Below are 22,851 nucleotides of genomic sequence, written 5' to 3' on the forward strand. Positions count from 1 at the left end.
ATCGTTCAGCTTAAAAATATTCCGGCTCTGTTTCAGCCTTTTCCTGCGAAATCTTTTTTTTTCTTGAAGGACGAAGGGCGCCATGCGAAGTGTTAAGCAACTTTCAACACCATAAGCTTTCGCACGTTTCGCAAGTTATTTCTTTTTCTCTTGTTTCTTTATTTTCCTTTTGTACTTCAATTGTTCCCGTTTCCGGTTCAAAGATTTTGATTTTTTTTCTGAGGGTTGAAGAGACTAGAACACATTTTTTCGGAACTCAACTGAATCGACCGGGAAAACGGATTTACGATGATATCACCGACAGTGCACGGGCAAACAACAAAAACACTTACCCGGTCGACCTTACCTTCGTTGCACATTATTCTACACGCTCGCTGATATCGCTCACACACCAGACTTGTTGGCATCGGGGCAAACGCTTAGAAGTAATATCGTACGATGACCCAATTTTTCGCAATGCAGAACATTGTGCGAATGTGTCTTGTTTTGGCAGAGATGCGGCCGGTCGGTTCCGACATTGCTACTGTTTTCCGCACTGTTTTTCCCGGTCTGTACCATTCGTTTGCCATTCGTTTAATGGAGCGAGACACAATTTATGGCCGTCTTGAGGCTTCCGGGGTGCCACACCGGATAACGAAACTGTAAGGTCAAACGCTTGCGAAGTGACTTCAGTTTGATCGGTGTCCTTATGTGTTGGTTGTGCTGGTGAGAAAGCTAGCTTTTCAAGGATGTAACCGAAAAGTGTTCTGTACACGTCAGTATTACATAATCTCCAATGAAGAAGTGGATAAGAAGGTGGCAGCTCTATCATGATCATGATTTATGCTTTAACTTGTTCGCTGGTTATTTAGCAAATGGTGAACAGAACGGCCATGGTTTGTTGGACGCATTTGATAAATAATTAAATAAATGATATTATAAAGAACGACAGCAGTGTTGTTTATCAAGAGGGCACACAAAAAATACCTGACGATTGAGAATACATATGAACAGAAGCGTTTTTTTATATGCAGAAGAAGCGAAACCTTTTCCCGACCATTTCCATTCAGCATAATAAAGACAAAGTATAGCAGAATGCAAATAAAACCTTCAACTTTATTGTTGCCGTCGAACCGGTTTTCTATTTGGCCAGAACAGAAATGTATCATACATCTTGGCAAACCATCAAATTGGTAAACAAATGAACAATTCGAGCCAACGAACGACCACAAAGACGGAATGGCCAACGAGCTATATGCTTTAAGGGCATGAAATTTTTGATATTTTTCTCAATCCGCTCTGTGACTTTAGTTGAATACAGCACACAAACTAACACAAAAATATCTGTTGATTGGTAAACGTTCCCAGCCAAACTCAACCAGAATCCAGGGTCGTTTTCAACAATGCAAGGGACAGGGGAAAAAAAGAGAAAATAAAATAAATAAAGCCATTCGATGTACACTCGGTCACGGTAGCGTTCGCTTGCCAAGCAGCTGACAACGCGGCTGCTTATACCGTCAGATTAGAATGATCGACAGTTTGGCTGACATCGTGAGCTACAGGTTTGCGGATAATTATGACAAGATCACCACAAAAAAGTTAGTGATTGTATTAAAGTGTTGGAATTGACACAGGAGAGTGTTTGACAGCTTTTATTAAAGGAGCGCTATCATGGTTCTAGTACCATGATGTTCGATTTAAGACATCGAAGGTTCACAATCAAATCGCATCGAAATAATCATCTTCTTAACAATAACTTAGCTATCCAATTTCATGCGAAAAATAAGCTTAATAAGTGGCGGCTCGGTGGTGCATGTGATAAACGGCGCCAGTCCACACGGCCGGACAGGGTTCAAATCGCATCCGGACCGTCCCCCCGTAGCAAGGACTGACTATCCGGCTACGTGGTAAAAATAAGTCTAGTAAGCCAGAAATGGCCGGCGTGACCTGTAAGGTCGTTAAGCCAAGAAGAAGAAGAAGAAGTGGCCTTATAGTGGTTATAGTGGCCTAGTGGAGGCGCCTGGTGTTTTATGAAAGAACGAGAAAAAGATTACTTCCCTTAGTGGAGGCGCCTGGTGTTTTACGAAAGAACGATAAAAAGACTAATAGTCTAAGTGGAGGCGCCTGGTGTTTCACAAAAGAATACATTACATTACATCATACAAATCCCGTAAAATTATACTGAAAAGCGATAAAAGTAATCAACAAATAATGTATAGCTTCCAAAAATGTTTTACCTTTAAAATAATCTTTCTCAATATTCATAATCGAAAATCAATATTCATTACTATCTGAGGTGCATTTCTGAAATGAAGATTTATGCCTTACTCTTATCCAGGAGGACAAAATGCAGCAAAGGCGACCATTACACAAACTGCTGCCGTTCAATTACGATAAACGATTTCGCGATGGTGGTTTCAGTAATGTTTTTTCTCAGGATTTCACAAATTTCTATTGATTTTCATTCCCATTGTTTGCTAAAAGTCTGTGGAGACGGCTACTCGTAATGGATTGCTTTATTTCGACGAAGTAATGCAATGGGAGGGAAAACTAGCAAATATAATGCCAACCACCAAACGCTAGATTGCTTTTGTGGAACTTTTTGTTGAAGTTTTGTGCGCTTTACAGCACAATTGTCTGAGAACTGTCTTGCTATCCACAATGATACTTGACGCCAGTCTGCTTGTAACGGAAGCAGTTAAACGTTCTGTCGCTGAAATGCTATTTAAATTTCATCTCCTTTGCTCTTTTAGCAGTTGGATGCTGTTTTATATGCAACGAATTTGTTTGAGCTGATTCGTTACTTTACGAAATTTATTTAATTAAATTCATGAGTAAATGATACCACAACAACAATATCATTAAATTATACAAAAATTTTGTGAATAGTGAATTGGAAAAACGGGAAAATATAATCGTAATAAATTACAAAAAACAGCATAGCGATGAACGATTTATTTAGCGAAGCTTCAACCGGATAGAAAACGGTATTTTTCCCGAATGATTTCATTTCGTATAAATTCCATGAAAGTTGATGTTTTGCCTTGTACAAGAATGCTGTTTCATGCTGCCATGGCTGCCATGTTTTTTTTTGTATTGCTCAGTGCCGGTACGCATTCGTTTGATGATGCGATTCACGGTTCACTGCAGGTCTGGGAGCTATGGAATTCATCGTGAAAAATTCACATTTGCGCGCGTTCCATACAGTCGGTTGGTTGTTTGGAAGGTTTATTTGAATATACTTCGATGTGTTATTTTTTGTTGCTGCTTCTGTTGAACAAATCCGCGCCTTTTGGTTTAACAGGCACAATAAATCCGTTCGGTTCTTTCATGTGTTTGCGTTTTTCAGAATTTTATCCCTTTGCTGGAATGTTTCATCGCATCGTAGGTTTGAAGTTTGATGCATAAATTATTCTAGTATTTTGTTGATTTGTTCAAAACTCGTAGTTTGGCATAGTCCGACAAAGAAACCCGTTTTAAATAGAAATAGTTTATAACATTTATACCACACAAAGTTTCTCATTTTGTGTACAGTTACTGGAACCGATAGCACAATCTATTTTCCCGTCATTTTCATACTTTTTTTTTACTCAAAACAGCTATGGCCCAGTGTAGTTGATATCTGATATCATGCAAAAGCGGCTCGGTAAACATCATTATACCGCCCGTTGCATTGGCTGGTGCAATTATTTGTACATTTTTCGGACTCTATTAATATTTTATGCCAACCGATACCAAATCTCTACCAAACTGCCGATGGCAACAGCAGGCTGTCTGGATACGGTTTGTCGAGATCTGGCTACCGTACCTCCCGTATTGGACTCGTGGGAAATACTACGTATAAATGTGAAACGAGAAAATAAAAGCCTTATCGGCCCTTCCTGCAAGCCAGAAAGTAGGTCACATTTGTGCCAGTTCGTGTAGCGTTTTATGGACGGGATAGGGAAGCTTTCTTTTTGGCTTTCTTTTTTGGGATAATACACACAAGATTATCCTTTCATTTTGGGGGTAACATTTCATCTCACTCACTCGCTTGTATAGTGGGGCGTTGAATTTTTCATTTAATTTATCAAAAGCTGAATAGACACGTTCCAGCACATTGTGAATGCTTTTATTTTTTAACGAATCGGAAACCATTAGGAAACTTTGCTTCAAACCAGGAAAGAAAAGAGAACGTAATATGTTTACGATAAAAATAAAATTACTCAAACACAAACAGAAGTAAGGCAAAAAAAGGAAATTGAATAACATAAAAATACATTACTCAGTACCGAAGAAGAAAGCAAAAATCATAAATCGAAGTATTACGCTTGAAGCAAATAACTGTCATCGAATTACAATTTTGAAACTCAATTCCACCGCCAGAGACGTCACCCGCGCAACCCTTTTTTGCCTCCCCCGTTTTTGGTGCACATCCCAATATAGCTTGTTTTGAAATTGCGAGCACTTTGTTTGCCTATAATTAGATTGCGTTTACGACTGCTTCGCTTTGATTGCGCAAAACGGAACGCATCAAACGCTTCATTAGTGGCACTTGCGTTTGACTTCTGGTTGAGTCACCGTACTATCGTTTATTTTTAAATAAAAGTCAATTTGTATTTTTTTTTTAATGTTATATTTAAGAAGTAAATATATTTTTAATATAATTCACCTTTTAAAACAAACCAATTTGCTTGTCTTCAAAGTACATTACCGTACTCCAACGCACGCAGCCACTCCAGCACGCCGCTAATAATTTCCGTTCGAAATATCCGTCACCGAATTTTCATGCCCCCGACCAAAAATACCTGCCCCAATTTACCGTATCCAATTTGCTAAGGGGCGCATATATTCTGTAGGCGACATTTTTGTTCCACCTTCCAACGGGTTTTCTCTCGCCCACCCCCGTTTTTGTCCGCTTTTGTACAACACAAGATGAAGTTGTTTTTTCTTCTTAATTTTGTTTTTACAACCGTTTGTCATTGTACGAATTTGGAAAGCGTAAATTAGATTTCCTTCCCACATCTGAATCCGTTTCCGTTGGTTTCATTTTTTGTTTGTTTTATTTTCATTCGTTCTTTTTGTACGGTTTCCATCTGCGAACGATATGATGCTGCGTTAAACGTTAAAAGGCAACATTTTCACACCTTTCCCACGCAGCAAACAGTTGGATTGGAGTTTTTAATGACAATTTAACACGTTTTTGGACGTGTATTAAAAATAACATTCTTTTGGTGTTTTGTACCAAGTGTTGTGAAAATGGGAAAAAGAGAAACCAAACAAATAAAAATCGTTAAACGAGGACTTTGAAAGGTCTAGCAAATTATTTCACTAACTTCCTCTCTTTGATGTTTAATCATTTCTTCTTTTTGTATAAATACATTATTGTTGAGGGAGTATCTTTGATGCACCTTGTAACACCTGAATGTATGCAATATTTCTTTAACTACTTGTCGTCAGACAGATGCTTGCGTACATTCAAGGTCACTGACTAATTGGCTATAAATCGAGTTCAAGTAGTTTTAAAGCGTCATAAAGCCTTTCAAAAACTGACTCTAATCTGCTGAATCGCAGGCTTTTACGAAATATTAAAACGTTTTGTTAAAAAAAACGAAATAAACTTCCATTTATTTGTAAAAAGAGCTTTGTATTTATTTTTGCAAAAAAAAAATTTTTGCATCGGCTTTAGTTAGAGAAATATTTGCTCGTTAAAAAAGTAATGATCGCTAAGCTTGACTGCCCGCTACAGTAACAACCATAAATCTTGCACAACAGTGCTTTAAGCTATCATTTGTCATTGGACGCTCATTTAGTTGATTGAAGGAAGGAAAGGCACAATCTTCAAGAACGAAACAATCTTCATTTATCTTGTTATGGTTATACTGTTTTCCTCCGTTACACGATGAACAATAGAACCGATTCTTTCCAATTCGTGTGTTTCTTGTTTTATTTACATTTTCTTCTCCCTTACCATTACCACTGCTTGTGAAAAAATATTTTATAACGATCTTAAGAACCGCAGGCTATTGACAACGCTCTGCAAAACACCACCACTTAAGCTGAATTGAAACAAAGTGCTTGAGAATGTATAGAAACAACAACGAAACCAAAACAAAAAAAACCAAGAGTAACACACACTCAATCACCCCGGAGCGAGCTCGAATGAACCGTTTTGACATGAATGCGAAATTCTGATTTCGAATTCTGGTGCAGTACGCATGGCACGGATTTCTTGTCAACTATTGTTTCATGAATTTAACATCAACGCCAATGGTTTCGCTACCAATTTGCATATTGCGATATTTGTATGAGAGTCTCCGCTAGGCCGTTTCCGGGTAGGTTTGGTGTGTAATCCTCACCGCTCGAGACCGCATAATGGACAACCGGCAATAGAGACACATACCGAATCGATGACAAAATTATGCGGAAACGTTTCATTTGCCTTATTACTAAAGAAGAACGAGAGCGTTTTGTCCTGGTGTAGGGTGAGTTAAAATTTTGTTGTTGTTGTTGAACTCAATATTACTGCATAAATGAAGGATTTATTTTGTGGTAATAAATATAAATGATTTTAAATCCATTATATTAAGAGGAGAATAAAGAATAGAAAGCTCTAATAAATATTTTTATTTTAATTTCTATACTTTATTGAACGTTGTAGTATGGTAAGTTATGGATTTTGTCAAGAAATTTGCATTCATAAAACTTCCTAATTTTTCAATGTTTCGCAAAAAATGTGCTTAAATACATTTCCAAAAACGAAACAAACTTGAATTATGTAAGAAGTGCGTCAGTTCAATGTTCTGGTAACAATCTCTTGCTGCAGCTGAAATCCCCATTAACAGAACATCAAAAGGATAATACACACAGGTGTTCCGGGCAATGTCGATTAGATGCCCAACCCGTGCAGCATAGAGCATAGAAAAGTAGAAACGGGTTTTTTAGTACCATTCACTATCGAGTATCGGCCCAAACAGAATCGAAACGAATATTCACGGTTCGCTTCAAAGCTTCTGATCCGTAAAATCGATTTCCAACGCGCACGTCAGCCAGTGGAACACAAATATGAACACCGTACAACAGTTTGATGTGTTTGACGGTTCCGTAGTACTATTGTCTTCCGATCGTAGGTCGGAGAAGAAACAGAATTCATTTGGTTTCTGTGTTTTTTTGCTACGAATATGCTTCACATTGGTGAGTTGTTTGATTTTGAAGTGTGTCTTACAGTTTGTTCGAAGCATTTGTTGTGTAAATCTGATCAGTGTTGGGGGCCAAGCTACTTTTTAACCTTACGTTTTAGTCCTAATCTGCATAAAAAATGAAGAAAAAAAAACATCATGAGCAAAAAAACATAAGGTAATGTTGAAGTTTGCTAGTGCCCAAAATGTCAGATAAACTGACAGCCGGTAGCTAGTAGCGTTTGATTATTGTCGTTCAATAATATCGATAAAATAGTGCACAGAATCTACACGATGATAATGACAGAAACGTTGACAAAACTCCATTGTGTTCTGAACACATCAGAAGACACATTCCTGTCTAGACAAAACCGAATGTTTATAACGCCCACCAGCGACATCAAAGGATTGCATTTAGTAATCTCGAAATGATTTTACCCTTCAATCTTTCGGATTGAAACGTCAGCATTATGTCAACGCTCTGTGGGAAATACTTCAGGAGATAAACATTAATTTCACTATCAACTCCTTTTCCCCCCAGACGTGGAGATATGATTGAAAGCAACTCCCAAGCATGAAAGATTGCTAAGATTTTTTGGTGAAAGACAAACAAACATGCTCCTTAATGCTGAATATTTGAGAGTTGGTTTATATCCCCAACCATGCTTCGGATGCAGTATAATTGGGCAGCGATCTGACAGTCGAGACTGTCTGGCAGCCAGACAAAACGGACAGACGCATTGAAACGGCCAAGATAGATCACACGGTTTGAGTGAGTCTCACCGGGCGAAAGAACCAGATACGCACCGACAGAACTTCGGAACGCAAAAAAAAGAGAATGATGTTTGTGAAGGCTTTGCCTGCTGGTTCGACTAAAGCGCAAAACATTTCATATAAGTCTTGCTCTGGAGACTTCACGGCGCCTAGGGGTTGTCTTTTTTCCCCCGTACACAGTTTTCCGTTCTTTAACCGCTCAGCTTCCTATTATGCTTTGTCTGAGGTTTTCAGCCAATCGCGGGGGAAAAAAAAGTCCGACGCGTGTTCGTTGCTCAACGCAACACAAATCGATGACAGTGGCTTTATTTGATTGCAATACCCCGTGTAGAGTTTCTTTTACCACCACTGGGAGTGCATCGTCGCTTTGCTACTGGTGCTGTTCATCAGCCCGGGGTTCGTATTGATTTCCTCGCTAGGCACACAATAACGTCGATTGCCTCCAGCGGGCCTGGGGGCAAGATCTATTTTCACATTGCTTGCCTTCAACTGCCAGAGGTCGGCAAACTTTATTAGCGAACGATACCATTGCACAAGCATTTTAAAATATTTTTACAAAAAATAGAATAACACAAAAGGCAGGAGGAAGCTTTCAATTAAACGGAACTGGCGACTAATTAGTACAAAATGAATTTATACAAAATAAATTGCATATAATCAGGCGTCAGTGATAATAGACGATATTTAGTTGCAGTTAAAGAAAAGAACAAACTAATCTAGATACAAAATAACACACTGCTAGATTCACAATCAAATCAAAATTTAATTGTAATAGGTTCCTCTTAGCAGACACCAACTCAAAACAATAGCCCCACTCATAAACACGATTGATGATTTACAAACCCCTGGAATTAGGCTTTTGTACCGTTTTGTATGAGCTATGCCTGCAGCGCTGGATATATTAGCTTTGAAATTCTCTATCAATCTCGACTGATAGGCTCGAGAACCACGTATTGGTATTTGCAGAGCTTCCCGGAAATAATGCACACCATCACAATATACCCAGCGTCATCAATCAGTCCCAAAACGCTGAAGGTTCATTTACGCTTCGGAAGCAAACTTTTATGATTGCTATACTTGTACGGCTTTGATGTGATTTTTCTCTAGCGGAAAGCCTTTTGATAGTCGAGGAAATTCGATTTCGTGGCCTCGTAGCTAAAGCACACCAAATGGTTATTATGAAAACACATTTAAACTGCCCACATGTCAACCAAGCGATGTATGTCATCTTTACCTTTCTTTTCTTTTTCGCACCGTTTATTATTCCAAACAATTTAACGGTGTCTATCAAAACTCAAACAAACACCAGCACGATTGCTTTACGCCACGTAAGACATTCATGACAAGATGATTGATGATGCCTGTTTGCAACGCAATCTCTACCACTGTCAACTACGATTGCGTGACTGTGGTCATACGCAACGTACAGAAACCTCTCAAGAAGGTTGTCAAAGTCATTTTCATCATTAAACATAAGGCGGGACAGTAAACACGAGCTGCCAATGCTAATGTGTGTAAAGAGAGCTGTCCATTCGGGTTTACAACAATGTGCTTTATAAAGTTCTTGGTTTGAAGTACAAAAGAAGTAGTAAGATGCTTGAAATTTTACATGAAATTATTGTGCGACTATTTTTACTATACTATTTTTTATGTAAACTATTTTGATGGCTCTTTCGAACTTGCAACGCCTAGATGTATGCAATTAATCCTTAAAAATCTAGTACGAGATAAATTGCATACCTTTAGGCGCATTCATTGAAACTGGAAAATCGTCGAGAGAAGTTATGAGTATGAATAAAGGTGATTTAAATATATTTACCCAAAAAGCTATCTTCTTTAAATTATACTAGAAGTTTATTTTGTCTTTAACATTATATGACTTTAGCTATATTCCTGGGCGCCCCAGAGGTATTACATTTCTTAGGCCTATCATATAAAGCACAGCATTCAAACGTTTACCATTTAGCGTATCGTTTTACAGGAATAAATTGATTCGTTCCTTTCCTGGAAAAAAGTGTCCTTCAATTGCTTGTGTTGCGATCCTAGTGCCTACAGACGGTTGGTGTAACACTAACCACGTACTCCCGGGTGCATTGAACGATGAATATTTAATCAGCATTGCTGGCACGAGACTTTCCTGCATTTTCTGCTGACTTCCTATGCTGGTGAGGAGCATTTCTGGGGAGAAAAAAAACTTTACTAACGTAATGGGAAGGTAACATGCGTAAAGAAAGCAGCAACGTCCTAGTGCTTAGCAATGAGGTTGAACGTTAAGAAGGAAAAAAAGTTGTCTAACATGAAAACCATTGCTTTAGTGCAATACCGACGGTTGGTTTAATAATACAATAAGGAATTGTACCACTGTACATACCATAAGTAGTAATTTTTCCCTGGAAATGGAATTTTACGTAACTTAAACATCGCAGGGTATTATTCAGAATCCTTCCGGCGGATTATTTCATAGCACAATACGATTCCTAGGCTTATTAAATGTTGACATAATGGGACACAGTAATGTAACAGTAATGAAACTAATTAGTTTCCCTACATAACGTTCTGTTACGTCAGTATCATGAAATATTAATCCTCCCCTGCAGTCTTTCGATATATCCGTATTCACTCCTTCATCAACAACAAAAGATAAACGCATTATTGAAATCCAATAGCACTTCACTCTATCTATGAATATTCCATCACCACACTGAACTGGTACAATCAAAACAACACCAAAAAAAAAATGAACATTTTGTCTTCGTCTGCTCCAATGGACGCACGTCCGATGCAACGTCCAGAGAACCTTAGCGCGGTAATTTAATCGATCCAGCTAATGATAGCTATTTTTAGTGCTTAACTTCTTTTCCCCCCACCTTTTCCCTAACAAAAACACCCGCGCGAGGGATACTTTACGCGACAAGGATCCAGGAACCTGATGAACGTCCGTAAGCAAATGCTTGCTGACATTGCTGTCAGTCACAGTTTAAATTATGAAGCAAAACGGACAGAGGATGCTTTACGCCCTCGAGTGGACGAGAATTTAATTCGCTAGTGAACTGATTAGGCCACTGAAGCACTTCAGTGACCCTTTAGAAGCAGTGGATGTTACTTTAAGGACGAGCATCAACTCTTTCGTCCGTATAAGACGTTCGTGCAAAAAGTTTTACTGCACAAGATGCTTTTTTATTGTTGAGGCAAAAAATAATGGTTTTACCTGGGGAAAGAGTTTTTTTGTTTTATTTTCAATTTGCAGTTAATGAGTGAAATTTTTACCCATTTCAGTAATGAAGTACCGTGCAAAAGGATTTATAATGCGATTTTTAAAGGCAAGCAAGTGCACCGTAAAGCGGTAGAAGGTGTAAAAAAAGTAATTTAAAGTGAGTTATAGCTTACACAACTTTGAAACATAACGTGCGCTCAATAAGGATACCTTCGCAGGGAGATACAAAAGTGGAGCTTTGAATGATGGGAAGAAGGTTGTAATAAACCTTTGTAACTCTATGATTTGTTTCATTTCTTTTTAAATAGTTTTTAAGTGGTTCATACCGGACAGTATTTCGATTAATGTCCATAGCTGATGTTCATCAAAGACATTAATTGTACATTTTATGGAGTCCATATAAAATCAAAGGACCTTAACGCGAGATCTTTTGCTATAGAATATCTCAAAATGATCCTATATAAACGCCAATCTTCTTGCCTTGCTCAGAGTCGACCACGTCACGAAGACATGGCCACTCCGTTTCCAGGAAACTTGGTCTAGGACTGCAGTCCTCCATCCACAACTGCATCCGATCTCCGACAGGTTCGATTCCACCTGATCCATCCAACGAGCTCTCTGTGCTCCTCTACGTCTCGTGCCAAACGGATCGCTGACGAGCACCTTCCTGGTGAAACGGCATCGTCATGGACTACCGATACAGCTACCTCTTTTTCCCGTGAGCTGTGCGGGAGCACGCACAATAAGATGACCGGAGCGATTGAAATACCTCTTTCCCTCTTGACCCACTAACTATAGCCTTAGGAAATTTTAAATTTTTTTGAATTTTATAATTTTTTTTTCTGTTTTTTATTTAAAGCATTATTTGAGTGAAAAGAAACTCATTTCAATCGATTCGCATTAAAATAAAACAATTTTTAAATTTTGTTAAATTTCCCAGAAAAATGGCAATGGGTAAGCCTTATGAAAATTCCGAGATGAAATTTTTCTTTTATTTTTTTGTTTTTTTTAATTCTTGTCTTCTTTTAAAGCATTATTTGAGTGAAAAGAAACTTATTGCAGCATTAAAATATATCACATTTATAAATATTGCAATATTACTTTAAAAAAAAGCCTAAGGCTATACAGTCTTAGGAGATTGGCATATTTATAGAAACATCTGAGATATCTATACAGACATACAGACATCTGACATCGAGTAGGACTATCGACCACAGGTAAAAGATTGGCGATCCGTTAGATACCGATCGAGTTATAGGCAAAACTTGGTGCAAAAATGAGGAAAGTTTTACATTTCCTCAAACAGGGTCGGGCACTTGGTTCCTCGAATAACTTCTGGCACAGACATCTGAGGGCATGGCCGTCCAAGAAGAAAATGTAGCCATTGGTACCATCTATCGACCACAGGTTAAAGATTGGCAATCCGTTGGATACCGACCGAGTTATAGCTAAAACTTGGCGTAAAAATGAGCTTTATGAAATTTTCTAATTTTTCTAATTTTTAAATTTTTTTATAATTTTTTTTTCTGTTTTTTATTTAAAGCAATATTTGAGTGAAAACAAACTTTTTCCAACCAATTGGCATTAAAATAAATCAATTTTATTTTTTTTGCAAAATTTCTCAAAAAAAACGTAAGGGGTAAGCCTTATGAAATTTTCGAGTGGAAAATTTTTTTGAAATTTTTTTCTGATTTTTTATTCTTTTTTTAATTTAAAGCACTACTTAAGTGAAAAGAAACTTATTGCAACAAATTCGCATTAAAATAAAACAATTTTTAAAATTTTGCTAAATTTTCCAAAAAAAAGGTAAGGCTTTAGCCTTAGGAAATTTTCAAATGGGAGCGCATCGCACAATCGCTCCTGTGTGTAGCGCTCTGTACGGAGCTACCTCTTTTTCCCGTGGCCTGTGCGGGAGCGCGTACAATAAGATGAGCGGAGCGGTTGAGGTACCTCTTTCGCTCTTGATCCAACACTAGTTGTGAAATAGTTCTGAAAAAAGCTTAACACATGATTCATAAGGAAGAGAAAGTATCCTAACATAGCGGGAACAGATTACTCAACTTGTGATAATGTTTGAATAATTTAATGAAAAACTTTGTTTGATGTTTTTTTGTTGAAGTTTTTCAAAAATCTAAGCTGTCGAAGTTTGAGCAGTTGTTTAATAACTCCAATTATACTCTTAAAACAACTTCAATGTTTCTTACTGCATCGATTTAACTGTGTCTTAACAACAAGTGCACGATAACATTAACCACACCATAACCTTCTTCCAGCTCCACTATATCGATCGACAGGTTGATTGTTTGTCCCGAAAAGAAACATGCAATCAACATGCGGTGTTGTGTGTTCATTGTTTGCCTTCATCCTTCAGCACCTTGCCGCGTGTTCGGTCTGCAGTTGCCGACTTCTTACTGCATTTTAATGAACCGCCACCGTCGTTGCACATGCCATAAAACGGATGTCAGAGGATGCGTGCGTGTGTGTATTTTAATGTCAGGTAGCTTTTGTCGTAGCCAATGCACCTGAAGTAGGATGTGCCCACTTCATGTGTGTAGGAAAGCCTCTTTCGAAGCGTGCTCGAGTAGGACATTCTTTTGTTTCAAGACTCAGCCTCTAGCATCGGATGCATAACATAATATAAGAAAGACAGAAAAAAACCCTCCAACAAGATATCACCTCTCACCACGTGTCAACATTGGCGGTTGTTTCTGGGTTGGTGAATCTTCTTAACAAAACCAACAATATCCTGAGCACGTTCCATAAAAAAATCATAACCGCACAAAAGGTAAGCATGGTGTAGAAAGGATGTCTACACGCCACAGACAAAGGCCCAGTTATGTTTATGCATTCACCATTCTTTTTTGGTGTGATTGTTGATAAATTCTGGCATGGCCGTGGTGTACCACTTTCCCAGCTACATCGTTCTCACGTGTTCAAATACGACACGGTGCGTTTCATTTCCCTATGCACACAATGACCTAAACAACTTGATGAAACGCCCAACCGTAGTGCCTTTTCGGTTAGTCAACGTTTCGCCTATGTTTGCTCAGTGGAACAAAAATAACCGCATCCGTTCCGTCGCCAGTTAGGTGAACCCGTACACTGCGCTGGTTTGGTAAATCCTGCAGGGGCTGTAAACAGGTGTCCAACGCTGTCTTTCCGTGGCGTTATTCAACAGCAAAACAAGGGTAAAGCTAGTGTGCCGGCATGTTAGCCTTTCCGACTCCGGCCGCACGCTAATGAAAACGACGGAAACAGCTTTAGGCTCTGCCCCCGGATTCAGTTTTGCGATGGCCATTTGGCCGCACTTTACCAATCCTAACCGCACATCTCCGTTTACCGGAGATGAGTTTTGAGGAATGTGCTCATTAATAACAAATGTAGCCAAAGAGTGCCACAGCACGGTGTTGTTTTGGGTGAAGCTAAAGGCCCTTATGCACGGAACGGAAATGAATTAAAACCACATGCTGATAGTCGTTAGAACACTAAAGAATTTTGAATATTAGCATCTAGAAATAGTATTTATGTTTCTCAATATTATTCAGTATCTCCTATGTTAGCGTTTGATAATATAATAAAACAAAAAAGTAATATTAATAAACGAATTCTTCCAGCAACTAAGAACTCTTCCAGTCAATTCGATTTTTCTGCGTATTCTTTATGAGAACAAAACAGGTTTTGGATACATGGTGTCGATTACAAAATATTGACAAATATGGCCCTTACGCATATCTTCCCTACGTAGTGCATTTTTCATTGCAAGAATTCATTGGTTTTCTTCTAAAAATCAAATCCTAACGGGGAAAATAGTGATTTTCACTACATGAACGAGCAAAGTTTACATGATGACGTGCTGTCAAATTTTTGACGCATGCGCAAAGTAACTACATCCAGCAAAAAGTGAATCTGTACACCGGGTTTTCTACATTTAAGAAATATAATACGTTTTTGGATACATTAAATTAAATTATGTTATGTTAAATAGAATTAAACTTCAATTCTTTGAGATAAGCTGAATACAAGTTGTGTTAAGAGTTATATTTGTTAAACTGTAGTAGCTTTTGACGGATAAGGGAGTTTTCTACTTTTACTTCCATTTTTTATATATTCCTTTCCAATTTGTACAACCGTTTTTTTACCAATTCTTTGTCCCTTGAAAGCATTCTAGAAAGTAAAATAAAAATCACACCGACTACATCATTTCATCACATTAATTGCTTTAAATATGAAGGTTCGTTACCGGAGCACTTTGCTGGTAATTATTTCATTGTTAACTACTTTTACGCCAGATTGCACCCGACGATGGAGCGTAGTAAAGGGTTACTACCGTTTACTCGCGTAAATATTGCTTCATTGCAAGATCCTCCAGTACAGTTGGCCGTTGGATAAATGGCAGCACTCGGTGTAGGTAGAACATACCGTCACATGCTTAAAATTAAATGGATCGAGAACAGAGGGATGCTTTGGTTCCAGTGTTGGTACGGCACGCGTTCGTCCTATCGTTCTTACCATCCATCTTGGTAACGATGTGGATGGTGGTTCTACCAAACGCAACGTGAACCGTGGGGACAAAAGACCCTTCTGCGGAATGCGACAAAGTGGAACATTACACGGCACACTGCAGTTTGTGCTGCAAGTTTTATGAAATTGCTCCACCAGGAAACGGAAACGAACCAGGCCGAGGAACAACGTTCCTCTTAACGCTCCGATACTCCGTGGTCGATGGTCGGCAACTTGGAAGCCCTCGTCGTCACTCGGCGCGGTTTGAGAAAAGAAAAACAGGCTAAATTGGATACTACACTGTCCGGCCACATCCGGCAGTGTATGCATTGTTCCAGTTGAATACGGAATTGGCTATGATCCAGGAGTAGCAATGTTCGTAGAATGCAATGGAGAGTTCTGTTGTTTGAGTATTCGGGTCAGGTATAGTAAGTTTTTTTTTATATTAAACGTTTTCCATTTATGCTTTTCAGTAGCACATGTTGGTTAGGAAACAACAAGTTTTTTGGGAAAAGCGGATTAATTGAAAGACATTTTTGTCTTCTTCAGAATTTTAGTTTTTCTGTATTGCAAAACCTTACAACAGTTCTCCTTATTACTTACTAACTTTGGAATTAGAACGGTCGAGTTGCGTTCAAAAACTTATTATGATCTTTTCAGTTGGATTTGGGAAAAATAACGCCACATAGCCCTGTCGGTGGTTAACATTTGCATGTTACTGATCATTTCCAATACGAAAGTATTCTTTTTCCCCAAAAAACGTCCAACACACATTGTGCTTGAGGTTAGGTTTTATGGGAAAGCATGATGTAAGCACGATGGCTTTGGCAAAATGTGAAATTCCCAACAAAAATGGCCGCACAAAATGGCACTCTGCTGTGTTGGACCTTCCCTATTTGCATGTCATTCCATCGAGTATAATTGACCACGGTAAAGAGCTGCCAGTGACGGAAGTGACGAATGTACAAACCACCCATTGCGTGTCGATCCGTTTCAAATCGTTTCGGCAATTTCCCACCTGTCTATGGCGTTGCTTTGTGTCAAATTGAAGGACAGCGGTGTACTATCTGGAACCGATTGGCACCGAGTGTATACTATATAAGCAAAAAAAGTAAATTACTTTGAAATGTACCATATAAAGGTAGCAATTCCAATGGAAGTAACCTCCAACTCTCACAAACAAAATGTGACTTTTTGATAAGTTCCCAGGAAAAGGCTCAAGTTGGCGTTTATCAGTATATTGGAAGTTATTTACGATCGTTGGCATTTTCAGCTCGCTTCCACCCACAGTACAGCTGAAGTGTACTCGGAGAAAATTAGCTATCGCAAAAGTTGCTCAGTTGCCGTGGAATTGGCCGTGGATATTCATCACCATAAATTGCGCATTTCCTGGACTTCTGGTGGGAGTTTGTTGAAGTACAAGTAAAAATCGGAATGAAACTCAAGTTCGCATCACAACCAAGGTGTAGATTGATTTAACGTTTTGCACTTACTTTTGCCACCGCCAACAGCTACTGACAAGCTTGGCAAGAGGAAAAGTTATACCGGCGCCATATCGACTTACGTACCACCATACCGTATCACGTACCGTGACTCTGAATCAGCTGGCAAAGAGGCACAGATCCATCTGTGTTGCGCCGGAACGTGTGTTTTGCTGTGAGGAGAAAAAAAAGTAATCTGATTAATAATGATGGTACTTTGCAGTATGGTTTTCCGCCGTCCACCGCGTTAATTAGATGCTGCAGTGCGCTAATGAATTTATCGAAACCAACCAACTTTGGTCTCGTGGTGGGCTGATATTTCTCCCTTATCCCTTGTTTCCCTCCCTGGACGTGGGTGGATTTTGTATGAACTGTTGGCTTCATCAAGCCAACTGATGCGTGATTTATATGCATCCGAGAGAATATTCATTGATGCACGGTTTATTTAACTTGCGCGTCTAGATTATTACAGCTCGACGTCATATTTGTGCTTTCATTATTGAAGTTTACTAATTGACAAAGTTGGAGTTTGGTCGATGTTTTTGGAATTTTGAACAAAATGCGACAGGGACAAACATTGCTGTTGTGGAACTTTTGTCACGGAAAGTAGGAGAATTGTTTTATTTTTAATGTATTATCAACTTGAGTCAAACCCACTCAATTTCGTGTATTAAATTTAATGTCTAAGTATATTAACAAGACAAGTATCAAAGTCTCCCTAACGTATACTACACTTTCTTATTTATCAATTATTATTTTTATTTTTTTTTGCTAGGTTAGAACGGCCTGGCCGTATCAAGACTTATTTTACCACGTAGCAGGATAGTCAGTCCATGCTACGGGGAGACGGTCCGGATGGGATTTGAACCCGGTCCTGCCGTGTGGACGGGCGCCGTTTTTCACATGCACTACCGGGCCGCCCCGGTTATTTATCAATTATTACTGCAATAAGAATATCACTTAAATTGTACGAGCAATTCGAGAAAGTGTCATGTCACGATAACGCCTTTTTCGTCCCTTTGCCTGACTTGCGAATCAGCTGATTGGATCAAGTATTTGGCGCTATTTTTAAGCCGTTCATTACACTACGAACACATACAAAACGGAGCGCTCTGTGATCAACAGCATAAAAGTAGTTCAACACGAACGCCAGTGAGACAAATTGCTGAACATTTGGTATGTGAAGAATGTTACTCAATGTGCTTGTGTGTAAGGGTGCAATTCAATCGAGCAGGAAGTGTGTTCGGTGCGACCGAATCCGTTAGATAATAAACACTGTGCCTCAGTCGCAAACCGCCTCTAAATGACGATTGTTGTATTCGGTTTTTTTTTTGCTTTGATTACACTTTTTTGTAATTTTCACACTCATTTCACTCTTTGGGGGAAATGACCCACCGTCTGTTAGATGATACATTCGCTTATGTTAGTGAGAACGTGATGTGTGAATCTTAGTGAGATAAACCATGCCCTCAAGTCTCAATCCGTGTTCACATCTGTTCGACATTTTCAGTAGCGATTTTTCATCCTTCTAACCACTTCCCACTAACCTCTGCCGACACCGATAACCTTGAAAAATCATTCGTATCTGGCACGGTGAAGCTTGTTCCATGCGTCGGCTTCGCTGTTTATTTACGAAATGCCGGTTGGGTTGTTCATTTACTCCGGAACAACGGTAGCCAACGGATCCTCTGTCAGCACAATGGTCTGACGTTTATGATGTTTAGTTTAGTGGAACGCTGGTAGACTAAAGTGGGTAAAATACGGATCGATCGTGCATGTGCACGGTTTCGTTCGCCATTCGCCCACGACAAAAACCTACCCACCCCCCAAAAAAGGGATGTCGCGGACGGGATCGAGGTGGGTGAGGGGTTTCTTTCCGCCTGTTCACATCATGTTGACATTTAATTGCTTTTCCAACACACTCGTGTGCCACCTGTGCAGCACACTTCGAGTGGCATTAAATGAAATGATATACTGTTCGGTATGTGTGTTGCAGCAGGACGATAAAATGACGATAACGATACGACGTACGGAATGTTGCAAACGATTATGTTGTATTGAATCGTTTCATTTCGAATAAATGCTTGCAAACGAGGTGGGTTTTTTTAAATGTAGTACAAAGTCAGATTAGACAATCGTTTGCTTTGATTTATTGCAATTTCGGAGGGTAGGTTTTTAACAGCAATGTTAGTAAACGAGACAAATGAGGAATTTTCATCGAGGCGAAAACAGAAGCTCAGAACATCGTGATATGAGTCTGCGTGGTGGTACTATGAAGCTTTAGATCTTTCTCAAGAATAGTTTAGCTGACAACTTGTTTCAATTCTGTCAACAATGCTTAGAAGGAAAACGCAACGTTGTTTCTACACACAAAAGCATGTCGAGTATGTTGACAATTAATCACTACAAAAAAAAAATGAAGAACAACATCAGAACTAGTTACGAAAAGCAAAAGCAGTTTGCTGATTCAATATTCAATATTCGCCTTCAAAATGAAGGAGAAGGTAATATTTATGTTATGCGAGAAAAACGATTCCTTGCAAGGTTTCCAATAAATTCCTTGGTGGTTGAAAAAATGAAAGAATAAAAAATAAATAATTATACGATTGATTATAAACATCATAAATATAATCTCAAATTAGAACCAATTTTGAGAACTTTTCACATTAACTACCATTCAAATCATGTTAAAAATGAAAGCTTTATGCGCTTGAGGAGATATATACATTTTTATTGCGTATTCTTGATGCTTCAAGTTCCATGAATACTTGCTTAAATTTGAAATCAATTTTCCGACAAATAATAAAATTGAACAACATGGAAAAGGGCATATGTTCAATGTTCGAGCTCGTTTTACTTAAAACAACGCTTTGCAAACCAATACCCAGAATTTCTCGACGATCTAGGAATTGATTGAAATTGTCTTCAGATTCTGAAAAAGCTTGTTAGAGAGCTTTTGTGTCATTTATGTGCCTTTTAAACTTAAATTACCCATAAATGTATATCCTTTCAAGTGGATATATTTGTCCTCGAACACATAAAATAGTTTTTAATTTAAAAAACCCTAAAAAGTGAACAAATTTTTAGCTTTTTCAGTGCACATTTTCTCTTAATCAATCTTTAATTTTAAACCTTTACCAAAAACAAAAAGCCGCAAGACAAATGATAATGAAAGAGTATGCCATTTTGACGTCAAGGGTCTTTTACTACCAGTACCAAAATATAAGGACCAGGCAAAAACAAGCAATATGGTAACATTCATTATGAAACTGTGAGCGAAGGCATGAATTCATAAGACCGTTTGTACTTCGCTTTCCTGCACACCCAATGAAGCATATTTTTCATGCCTTTTTATGATGTTTGCATTTACGCTTATGTTCCTTTTAGTCCGTCTGCCGTGGCATTTGACGTTGTTTTTTTTTTCGGGGTAGAGCATTAATGTGGGAGTGAAAATTCGCCGAACAAAAGCAAGAAAACAAGGGACAAATAAAATCTTACCCTGTCACAAACGGGCTGAAGTGGTTGAGTTTATGTCGACTTGGGATAACCTTTTATCATACGGCCGCCCACCAGAATGCGTTAGTTAACAATTTGCGGTATGTTTCATATTCTTTCACGACTCGTTTCGGCTGGAGCGTGTGTCGTACAGTGCGAAAAAGCATCTGCAAACAGAAATGTGATAATCGCACCACCAGTGCTTTCGCATTGATTCAAATTGTTCTTCTTTTGATAAACGGGACAAAGATCCGGAAATTGGGAAGGAAACGGTGGCAGGCAGTGATGTACAGTGGGCCTAGAATAACTTTCGCCCCCCTGACAGCGCCTGAATGGATGCTGCAGCATTAATAATCATGAAGCATTAGCAAACCATTAATAATCACCAGCTGGTGGTGAGAGAACGGTGTAAAAATGTAAATTAGTATCAACATACAGGTACGCTGGTGAACATAATTTTCCTGCCGCGTTCTGAAGTCGTTAATGAATGGTGATCGAGCAGCTAAATGCAGCTGTGCACGTGATAAGAACTTAATTTGAATATACAAACGATGTTAAGTTATGTTGCATTGGAAAATCGTTTTTAAAGCGGTTTATTAAAATTAGACTCGCTTCAGCTTTTAGGCACGATTTTGACGTATTTTGCGAATAATTCTTGCTAAATGTTAATTTGTATGATCCGGCTGTTGTTCTAAAAAAATGGTGTCCGTCACCAATTGTCAAAACAATTTATAATTAAAAGACCATAAATCATTTTTGTGAAGCTGCCATGGTACGAGCTTCTATCCCATTTTTGTATAACTTTTATGTTTTTGCTATCTGGAGAAGGTTCTTCTATATAACAAATTTGATAGCACACGAAACTTTTAGGCAAAATCTTTGACGAATTCCTTTAAGCGTTTTGACAGCATTAATGCCGTGAATGACAGCTAAAGTAGCTGAATTAAACTATATCAGAAATATAGCTATAAATTTACACTTCGAAAAGCAATTTAATTAAGCAATTTAATTATTATAAAAACCTGAAGCAATTATTCTAATCGCCATTTTCTTCTAGCTTCTCCAATCATCTTATCCGTGTGAAATTGTGTTCAATAAATGCAAAGCACCAAAATTCGTTCCCACTGACAAAAGTGCTTAATCCAACAATCCCATCCGTTTTATACGGTAACAATTCGCCGTAACCGCCAACAGCACTTGTTGGAAGGAAAATCAAGCGTAAATTAAATTTAGTGTAATCTACCCCTATTTCGGGGCCCAACGATTGCCTATAAGTTCAGAACCCACACGCCTTATGATATCCAATTTCAATTTGCCCTAATCTTCGACTGACCTTTTCCGAGTTTGTTGTCAACTTGCGAGAAGGTAATGTTGTGCACGTTTGGTTCGAATTCGTTGTAAGCCAACCCGAAAACGGAACCTCATAATCTTATGCCCCATTGGGTGTTGGGAAGGAATTAATATTTGGCTAAGGAAATTGTTTGTCTAGCAGCAAAACTATTTCACTAAAACGCGCTTTTTCATTGTTTCCTCTTTTGCAGTCACTGTTCGAGCTGGAGCTGGCTGGTTGTAATGAGATTACCGAGGCCGGTCTGTGGGCTTGCCTGACGCCAAGGATAGTGTCGCTTTCGCTGGCAGATTGCATCAATGTGGCCGACGAAGCGGTCGGAGCCGTCGCACAACTGTTGCCTTCACTGTACGAATTTTCGCTGCAGGTAAGTCCCATCGAATCCCATCGGTCAGTTGATGGTGAAGGTAAATTTTTGTTTTTGGCATTTCATTTTGTTTCTGTATCCTTAGGCCTACCACGTGACAGACGCAGCGTTAGGTTACTTTTCACCGAAGCAAAGCCACAGTCTCAGCATTCTTCGGTTGCAGTCCTGCTGGGAACTTACGAACCATGGTGTCGTCAATATAGGTATGTTTATTGTGATCGATCGATGCCATGTGCAGGTCATTCGAACGAGGGAGAACATATAACAAAAAAAGAATATTGAGTTCTTAAGAGTATACATGATTTTTCTGTTGGAGTATTTTCTGGATTATGTTCATGTTGACCTCAAGTTTGTACAGATAGATCTAGAATCTTCTCCACTATTCACTTCTCTTGAAAGAAGCTTTCAAGTTCGGATTCCAAATTTACCTCGACACATTCTACTTTAACTTGAAAAGAGTCCAGAAATGGCTGTAACTTTGCCTCCAACTTAAACTGGTAACCACTAAGACAGGATTGTGCCTTGGAAAAGCGCGT

The 22,851-nt window shown here is 38.7% G+C and overlaps 1 protein-coding gene across 6 annotated transcripts in view; it reads left to right on the forward strand.

Annotated features, from left to right (window-relative positions):
- The window catches only part of LOC125770179 (F-box/LRR-repeat protein 16), a 41,282-nt gene that overhangs the window by 11,755 nt on the left and 6,676 nt on the right, over positions 1-22,851 (forward strand). For all 6 annotated transcript variants that reach the window (XM_049439535.1, XM_049439537.1, XM_049439538.1 and 3 more), the window contains exons 3-4: positions 22,142-22,315; positions 22,401-22,518. In XM_049439535.1, the coding sequence (XP_049295492.1) occupies positions 22,142-22,315; positions 22,401-22,518 (292 nt within the window). The remainder of the gene's footprint in view (positions 1-22,141; positions 22,316-22,400; positions 22,519-22,851) is intronic.

Source organism: Anopheles funestus, chromosome 3RL, assembly GCF_943734845.2.
Source record: "Anopheles funestus chromosome 3RL, idAnoFuneDA-416_04, whole genome shotgun sequence".
NCBI classification, from domain to species: domain Eukaryota; kingdom Metazoa; phylum Arthropoda; class Insecta; order Diptera; family Culicidae; genus Anopheles; species Anopheles funestus.